Source organism: Lactuca sativa, chromosome 9, assembly GCF_002870075.4.
Source record: "Lactuca sativa cultivar Salinas chromosome 9, Lsat_Salinas_v11, whole genome shotgun sequence".
NCBI classification, from domain to species: Eukaryota; Viridiplantae; Streptophyta; class Magnoliopsida; order Asterales; family Asteraceae; genus Lactuca; species Lactuca sativa.
The window spans coordinates 164,230,500-164,240,550 of NC_056631.2; the positions used below are offsets into that span (position 1 = coordinate 164,230,500).

The following is a 10,051-nucleotide window of genomic DNA, read 5'->3' on the forward strand; positions in this document are numbered from 1 at the left end:
ACTAACTACTTGTTGAATTATTCACAAAGGCACGTTTTATAACATCGAGTTACCAATGCATTTTTGTACAATCAATGAATAACCAGCTCACAGTCAACAACTCATATCTCTAGGTTTGAAGATTTATATGATATTACCGTCTTACGATCACTCGAGATAAATTCCATGAAGTGATGCAAGTGAGCGTGGGTTGAATCCAATACTCAGCCCTTATGAGTACTCGTGAATGTTGTAGCAACCATTTCATTGTCTAAAGCACTTTAGACAAATCATACAAGCCAAATTCATTACAGTCTTAATTCATATATACTTCCAACATATGACTGACTGTGGATGGTTTGAATAATATGATATATACCCTAACATAATTATTCTGGAAGTCAAAACACGCAAAGTGAAACACAAGAATAATACTAATCTTATATGGCCCCAACACTTTGAGTGTAAATAAAAACACCTTTTATTTAAGCACCATATGGATTACTCATTATTTATGTTTCGATTAATCAACTTGATACTTGAATTGAAAGAATAGTCATGCCATGCTCCAAGCATGCACACTATGTTCGTCCAAACAATAGCTATGCCATACTCCAAGTATGCGCACTATGTTTACACGTGGTCCTTTCTTTGTGAAACAGATCGATTGACAACATCTCAATGATGCTCATTTCACAATCCCAAATCCTTTACAATAAATGTAAGAACACCAAATTCTTGTCATTTATCGTAATCTGTTAGATTCTAAACTTATATGCAATGATCCTCTTGTAATGACTATGCACACAAGTCACAAAGACTTGGCAATAGACATTACAAAGTATTTCCAATGGAAAGCAATTCCATGGAAATGAAGTCTCAAATTCAAAGTACATTCCTTTGAACATCTTTCTTGCATTAAGTTCTCTAATCTTACGCAGATTCAAAGAATAACTTCCACCTATGGAAACAATTCCATATTCCCATTTTGACCATCACTTTTGAACAAGAGTTGCCTTTTTTCAAAACATGTCAATATGGTCCTTACCCTATACTTCCAATTGTCCATGAGTAACCAATCTTCGGTAAACCTCAGATTTTCCTTGACAATTGCTTAATCATTTTAGTCATATCCAGTTCTAATCCTTTTTCCCTTTTTAATGCCCTAAGCATTAGGAAAATTTAGAATGGATGAATATTATAGCACATGCAATCGATCTTATATCCGAAGCATATGGGACACGGTTCATGCTATAAAAAAATTTATTTTCCATGTTCTCATAATTCGAACTATGAAGAGGTATGACGTAATCATAATCGAATTTTGAGAACGCAACATATACAGAATTTCCTTATGTTGAACCATTCCAACATAACATTCATATATATATATATATATATATATATATATATATATATATATATATATATATATATCCTTGACTAAAGTTGATTAAGATCTCAATCTAAGCTTGTAGAATTGGAATGAAGTATAAAATCCTCTCCCTTAATTCAAAGCAAATTGAAACTTTTGTTTTCTATAATTAACATTGCTTACTTGCAACACTTAACATAATAATCATACTCCCACTAGCATAATGATTATTATCTTACTAGCATAACACTTATGCTCCCACTAGCTTTGACATGTATCTAGAGATCAACTGGACTTCTAGAAATTAATACTTTATTGACTTTCTTACCAAAGTTCAGATTTCTGATACGAGATTGCTTTGATAAGACTTTATCAAAATCATACACCTTTCCTTAGATAGCTCACATGTTTGTCTAGACCTTTTGCCATTCTCACTAGTTAGTGTGCCGGTTAACCACACACGTTCCACTAACGACATGAGAATGCAAATATCACAACTGCTATCTACTTAAAATCTACTTAGTGAAAGTGTTTCCTTACCATCATTTCCATGAATCGAAGAGAAACCTTATGACACTTAGATCTTATGGTGTAAGTGTTCCTATCCATGTGAATTTGTCATAACCATAATCACAAGACAAGGTTAGTGACAAATCCAAACTCATATGGACTGAACTTGTTCAATCTTAATTTCTTGCCACCTGGTAGCACAATGCCTACCATTGCTTCTGGGTTGTTATGCAAACAATTTTGAGAACTCATGGAACTCACAAGCATAGTCAACCTTTACTGGAATAGACACAGAAATAAGAATATGTCAGCACGATAGGTTATAGACCTCAAGTCGTGGGCTAGTGATTAACAAAACTCTTGATTAGTTCTTGAAACTATTTCAAGATTTTTTAAGACTCCCACTGTCCTCTTGACATATAAGATTCTCTTTGTCAAGAACCATTCCTTGACAAAACAAATATTCAAGAGTTAGTGCGGATTCTTATCAAGTTAAACACTTCTCACAATTGGTCTAAGTTGGTCTTTGTTTTATCCAAAACATCACAACTTACTAATTTCAAATGTACAGGATCGGTAAGATGACGATCATGCCCTTAATGAGTTTTTAACGGATCTCACCCATATATATATATATATATATATATATATATATATATATATATATATATATATATATATATATATATATATATATATATATATATATATATATATATATATATATATATATATATATATATATATATATATGACAACTTGACATATAGAGGTTGTCAAGGTTCTGAAAGATAAACTAGACTAACTTGTTTTCAAAACATTTGGAAAAAATTCCAATATAGCTTGAAGTTGGATGTAACAACTAGTAACAACGTAGATTTTGTTGGGTTTGGTGATAAAAGTATAGTTATTGTCATCATCAAATCAATTTAAAGGTTTTCAGGACTACCTATTTGATACTTATTTTGGTTTTTTTTTTTTCGATTTTATAAATTTTTTGATACAGTCAAATATTATTAAAATTTTAGGTTTATTTGGATTACGATAATTAAGATTTTAGGTCTATTATTGGATTTTGATATTTAGATCACTACAGCGACCCTTCTGAAATTGAGAACTATCATCTATATTTTCATTAAAAAATATAATTTTTCTTTATACTTAAAAAAAAAGGAGATTCCTAAACTTTTGGTGGTGTCATATATGTTAATACCTTTATATTAGGCAAATAAGTTAGTTAAGGGTAATATGAGAAATCATCAAATTAAAGAGAGTAGTGGACAGGGAGTGAGATATCTATCTTTTGTGTGAAAATTGGAATTCATTCCTATTAGGAGATTGGCTATCTCGAGATATCTATCTTTTGTGTGAAAATTGGAATTCATTCCTATTAGGAGATTGGCTATCTCGAATCAGCTATACTATCTTCATTTATAATCATTTGGGTATTATAGAGTCTTTCACATCAATATTAGAATCATTTGGTGGTTTTTATGTTATTGAATATGTTATTATAAACCCGTTCATAACAGTATACCCTTTCTTTTTTCTAAGAATAGATCCACCTCTAGAAAGAAAAGAAGGAAACTATAACAAATTTCAAATACAACAGAAAAAGAAAAAAAAATATATTAAATATTCTCTTGCTTTTTGTTCCTATCAATCATCTTATCCATTTAAATGAAGACATATGTCAAATTTAATGCTTATTTAATAAAATTTAATGATATTTTAATATACTAATATGACACATGTCATTATTTAAATAGGTAGAATGATTGGTATGAACAAAAAGTAAAAGAATATTTAATTTCTCATACTTAGTGCATAATTTCTCATACTTAGTGCGGAGTCAATTAAGGTAGTCATTTTATCATATTTAGAGTCAATTAAGGTAGTCATTTTATCATATTTATAATATCGCTTATTTGAGCCATTCATGACATACAACATTTCTAATTTATATATTGATATTGTATAACAAGTTTAATTATGTTTGAACCTGTCTTTTGCTCGTAATTGAAGTAGTATTACAAGGCTTCAGTTAGAAGCTCATCGATGGCCATTTCAACCCCCTGTTCCAGCTTTAGACTTTTTGCTGAAATTTGTAATTTTCAAATAATCTTATTATTTAAGCATATTCAGTAGCTTAGTGTAACACCAGTAGACAATCCCATATATATTATGGTTGTGTAAATAAAAACTTGTTTATGGTTGTTAATTACGCAAAAACAGTTCCTTAACATATTATTAACAATACCATTTAAAAATTTATCAAAGTTCCCACTCAACTCTGTTCACTAAGAACCATGAATTAATTAACTTGCAACGACTTGAATCCTTCATCCTTCATCCTGTTTCCTTCTCTACCCAACAGCTTTACAAAGTCCTTGCATGTGGTTCCAATTGCTTACTGGACATCAAACTCCAAATTGTACTACATACTAGTATTTAGATGCAGTAAATGGGAAAAAGAAGGGAAAATGTTAGGATCAATAGTAACACAAATACAATTTAAATGCAGAAAATGGGAAAAAGAAGGGAATACAAGTTGTACTTGTTAAGTACAATTTGCATGAAATCCACATCTGTTTCTAAGATTATTTATTTTATTTTTTTTATAATTCTTGATCAACTCTTACATTGTATTTGGATCTGCCAAGACTTTGATGGTTTTAACTCGAATGGCACTCTAAGTTCAACACAAACGATGAATAAGCACTCTATAAAACCAAGCTTAAAAGTATGACATGGATTCTTCTTTTATGCATACTACATACTAGTATTTTTTTTAAGTATATTTACTGAATTTTGCTAAGAGAATTAACCATAGCCATTGATTTCAAAATTCAAATCAAAATAAGATGATCAATAGAAAACATCGAAAGTACCTATATCAGAATAGTTGTTTGTGAATTCTTGGAGCATCTCAAATTCATATACCCTCCAAAAGAGCCCTTATAGAGAGATGATATATACTCTATATATAGTCCTGATTTTCTCTCCAAAAGAGAGCCCTTATGGAGATAGGGTAGACTCCATCATAAATAGAGACATACCGGATCATGTCGACACTAATCGACTGCTATTCACACATCTACAAAGCAGGTATCTTCGTACTGGACAGTTTGTATCTTGGATGTGAAACCAGAGGATTCAAGAAGGCCTCTCGACCCTAAAATATGCAGGCGTTTCAACAAACAAATGTCATGCGGAAGATTGCTTATGCATGTACCGGTTACATCTAGCCTTTCTAAACGTTTCATCTTACAGATGCTGATTGGAATATCTCGTAAAAGCTTGCACTTCCTTAGGGTTAGGCTCCGTAAACTTTCTAATCGGTCAAGATCATCTGGTAATTTCTCAAGTAACAAACAATGATTAAGATTGAGATGTTCCAAATCTTTCAACATACAAATAGTATCCGGAAGATGTTTGATCATTGAGGATGACATGTTTAGCTCTAACAAACATTCTAATTCGCCAAGATCCTTTGGTAACGTCTTAAGTAAAGAACAACGTGCAAGAACGAGGTTTTTCAGATGTTTCAACATACATATGCTATCTGGAAGACGTTCGATCTTTGCATACGACAAATCTAGCGTCTCTAAACATTCTAGTTGGCCAAGATCCTCGGGTAACGTTTCAAGATAGAAACAATCACTAAGCTCAAGAAATACCAGATGTTTCAACATACAAATGCTATCAGGAAGATGTTTAATCTTTGTATCTGACAAAGTCAGCATTTTTAAACATTCTAATCGGCCAAGATCCTCAGGTAACTTCTCAAGACTCCAACAATCTTTAAGTTGAAGAATTTCCAGATGTTTCAACATACAAATGCTATCTGGAAGATGTTTCATATCTGTTGTAGAAATACTTAGCTCTTCTAGACATTCTAACTGGTCAAGATCTTTGGGAGCCTCCGGATAGCATTCGAGTTTAAGCTTTCTTAAACGCCGTAACCCACAAATGCTTTCTGAGAATGTCTCAAGGTTTGTGCAAGCACATAGACCAAAAGAAAGAAGCTTCTCAACATTTCCAGTCGATGAGGGATCATCTTTGTAAAAACATTGAAATTGAAACTTTCGCAAAGTATTGTCGGGGTGAAGCGGACATTCTTTAAGGGACTTGGCAATCAGATGTAACTCAGCTAAAGGACCAACCTCAATTGATTCATCCCTGCTACTAGAAGCAGCATTCCTTTTGTCAAACAGAAAAGATGTATACCTCAAACAGCCACTTAAGACCAAGTAAACAAGATTTTCTAGACATCCAAAGGGAACATGAAGTTGTACCAGATTATTACATTCTTCAAGATTTAAGTTCTTGAGATTTGGAGCCAGCCCAAGGTCAAGGGTTTTCAACTTTGAATAACTAATGTTGAGGGATGTGAGCTTTGGGCATTTATCGGCCATATGAAAGTCTTCCAAATCATAACAGTTGTTAAGATCTAAATCCTCCAGATTCGGAGTCTGCCCAATGTGTAGGGTCCTCAACTTTGAATAAGTGAGTGTCAGGGATCTGAGATTTAGATATTTACCAGGCATGTGAAGTTCTACCAAAGCAGAGCAGTATTTAAGATCTAACAACTTGAGATTCACACATGAATGAAGGTCAATGGTCCTCAAGTTCGAACCACTGAGGTTAACAGATATGAGCTCTAGACATGGATTTGGTAAGCGAAATTCTACTAAATAATAACAGCCTTTAAGATCTAAATGCTTCAGATTTGGAGTCTGTCCAATGTCCAGGGTCCTCAACTTTGAATAAGTGAGTGTCAGGGATTTGAGATTCAGACATCTACCGGGCAAGTGAAATTCTACCAAAGAATTGCAGCCATCAAGACGTAACAGCTCCAGGTTCACAGCTGAGCGAAGATCAAGGGTCATCAAATTTGAACGACTAAGGTCAAGAATTTTGAGCTTGTTAAGAACCTGACATACTCACACACACAAAAAAAAGATGAATATTGGTGTAATAACAAAGCAGTTGATGTATGGTGATAATGATGAATCATGTAAAAAATTAATCATCCATAATTCTACCTTTCTTTCTCCCCCTTCCCAAAGTTGCACGATTTTGCTCTTAACCATCTTAAGTGCAACAAGATTATTTCCTAGAAATGTGTTGGGGAAAGACGACAAAGGGTACTTGTACCAATGCAGATATTGTAAAGCATTTGGTAGATATTGTAAAGCATTTGGTAAGTGTTGGTTGACATTATCATGATTCCTATGTCTCTCAACAAAATCTTCTTGTATATGCGGTGGAGCCACATGCAGAAATCTAAGTTCCTTCATCTTTCTAAGACCTTTCATAACAATTTCCAAATTGACATTCCCTATGTCGAATCGTATATATCTTGTTGCGTTAGTACCCTGTAATGCAAAAGTAGTCACCATGAAACTTGAGTCATAACAAATGAAAAATATGCTTGTTTCAAAAAACTAACAAATCAACTTGATCTTACCAAGTCATTAGCCAATATATCTTTAATTTCCTCTTTAATCCACAGTCGGCTATTTGGGTGCAAACGACGAACAATATTCCTGCCCATTTCTTCAATATGGTCATGCATGCCCACAAACTCATAAGGTTTACTAATAGTTATAAGTGATTTTTGCTCAAGAATTTTTAAACCATTTGTAGCATGAAATCCACAACTTTCAAGTGCTTCGATTGCCAACTCTTTCGACCACCCTTTCAGTATGCATGCAACATTTAGGAATATTTCCTTGTAATCTTCCTCTAGAGTGACGTAGCTTAATTCCAATTTTTGAAGAGTTTCATTTAACGGAATCGTTTCTAGTCTTTTTAGAGCATCTATCCACTCACTTACATTTTTACCACAAAGAAACGAACCCAAAACTGTTATTGTTAAGGGAAGACCATTAGCATAGCGTACAACTTTTCCAGATAGCTCTCCATACCCTTGAATTGGAATCTCTGTCCCAAATGCATACCTACTGAAGAGGCAAATTGCTTCATTGTAAGATAGCAAATTGACATCAACAATCAACTTCACCCTGTGTGCTACAAGCACCTGCTCGTCTCTTGTAGTGATGATAATTCTACTTCTTGGACTAAACCAATTAGGCATACCGGCTAACGCCGCAAGCTGGTCTATATGATCCACATCATCTAGAACAACAAGAACCTTTATACCACGCATCATCCTCTTTATCATTCTTTTCCCATCATGAACATTACTTATGTTGATACCTTGCGCGAATGAGACATCTTTAAGGACTTGATTTTGCAATGATTTCAATCCAGACAAAGAAGTACTTGAAACTTCCCTAACATTCTCAATGAAGCTTTTACCTTCGAACAGATAGGATATTTGATCAAAAACAGCTCTGGCCAAAGTTGTCTTCCCACCACCTCCCATCCCCTTGATCCCAATCATGCGGACATCATCAACACCAGTTTCCATTAATGATAGAACATCCTTTACTCGGGTCTCCATGCCTACTAGCTTTTCATCAATGTCGAAATCGCTGGAACGTAGCTGTAGTGAAATCTCTTCAACAATTTTTTGGATGAATTTGGCTTCATGCCTATATGTTAAAGAAGATTAAGTTTGCTTGCTAAAAATCCAACAAGAACAATAATAACATACAAAGTATATGAAATAATAAATAACATAATCATAAAACATCAGATATGATAAAATGAAGAAACATTGCAGAGATGTGATAAAAAAAAATAGTGATAACCGTACATATCGGAAATTAAACTACTAGATAATTAAGCTTTCTTTTTAATTAGTCGTGATTTTGGGAGGATACAACTACTGTGAGTTGGATTTTTAAGAAATGGAACTTGCCTAAAATCGATAAGAAAAAAAGGGGTTCCGACAGGCCAAAATTAGGTCAAGGAGAACCACCCGGACCAGGCTATATCGACCAAAATGGCATCTAGTGATCAAAATTAAAGAATTATACAAAGATATGATGAAGGAAGGAAGAAATGAAAGAAGGAATTACCCATTTGCAGTGTTCTTCAACTCCCATCCAGCTAGATTTGCTGCTTCTTTTAGTGCCTCTTTCCATTTCCCAGCAGCCTCATCGTTTTCATGTTTAACAAAAGCTTCTCCAACTGTCCCGATTTGATTGCGGACTTCCGTCGGTTCCACATCATAGAAGACGGGATAAGCGGTATGATCAGTCATCTTGTGACACTCCATTATCTTCACAAGCTCATCCAAGCACCAAGATGAAGATGCGTAGTTTCTGGAGAAAACAATGATATAGAATCGTGAGCCTTCAATGGATCCGATCAACTCAGCACTAATTAAATTCCCTTTTTTAATTGCCTCGCCATCCTTGTAAGTATAAATGCTTTGTTGCTGTAGAGCATTATAAAGATGATCAACGAAGTTGGTGCGGGTGTCTTCGCCTCTAAAACTCAAAAATACATCGTATTTAAAGCTTTTGTGAATAGATGCTGTTGAAGAAGAGGCCATTGAAGGTATAATTGAAGGATCCTACTCAGATCTTTTTACAGCTAAACTTTATGAGAAACTTGGATATAACGCTGAATGTATAATGGTTGGAAGTTTCAGGAAATTCTACGGTGTTTTTAAAAGAGTAAAATTACATTAATTGTCCCTGTGGTTTAGGGTAAATTATGTTTTTTTTTTTCATCCGGATCATTGTTATGGTTTGCTTTTATGGACAAAATTGCAAAAATGGTCCCTGTGGTTATCAAAATTATATGTTATTGGTCAAAAACGAAATGTTGATGCATCACTGGTCCAAAATTGGATCTTTTAGTGATTTTGACCCCTATCCACTTAAAATGACAATTATACCCTTTAAATTTGTTTTTCTTATTTTTATATGAATTTTAATGATTTTAAGTAATTAAAAATTAAAGAATCTCTCTCTCTCTCTCTCTCTCTCTCTCTCACCGGTGGTTCTACTCATCTCCTCCACCTCTTTTTTTCTCAATCTGAAAAACACATTTAAAAACACCCCGACTACCACCACCATCTGCCAACACCGCCAGACGCCACCGATATGTACATCATTGTACATCAGGGAAGAAGTGGCGATGACTTTGCTTTGCACTCTAGCTTCGGTGGAAGGAAGGGACAATGGTGGTGACTGAGTAGTCGATACAGGTCGCCTGTCACCACCATTTTTTAGCCATCACCATTTTCCATCACCATCTGCCAGT

The 10,051-nt window shown here is 34.1% G+C and overlaps 1 protein-coding gene across 2 annotated transcripts; it reads right to left on the reverse strand.

Moving 5' to 3' along the window:
* Nucleotides 1-4,028: 4,028 nt before the first annotated feature.
* Nucleotides 4,029-9,761, reverse strand: LOC111892838 (disease resistance protein RPV1). 2 transcript variants are annotated; one of them, XM_023888893.3, is made up of 6 exons: nucleotides 8,857-9,761; nucleotides 7,338-8,427; nucleotides 6,913-7,245; nucleotides 4,756-6,801; nucleotides 4,507-4,556; nucleotides 4,029-4,308 (listed from the first exon to the last, which is right to left on the reverse strand). In XM_023888893.3, exons 1-4 carry the CDS (start codon nucleotides 9,333-9,335, stop codon nucleotides 4,954-4,956), a joined length of 3,750 nt encoding a protein of 1,249 aa, XP_023744661.1. In that variant the 5' UTR covers nucleotides 9,336-9,761; the 3' UTR covers nucleotides 4,029-4,308; nucleotides 4,507-4,556; nucleotides 4,756-4,953. The 2 variants fall into 2 exon arrangements, with proteins under 2 accessions (XP_023744661.1, XP_023744659.1); XM_023888891.3 differs by lacking the exon at nucleotides 4,507-4,556.
* Between the last annotated feature and the right edge of the window lie 290 nt (nucleotides 9,762-10,051).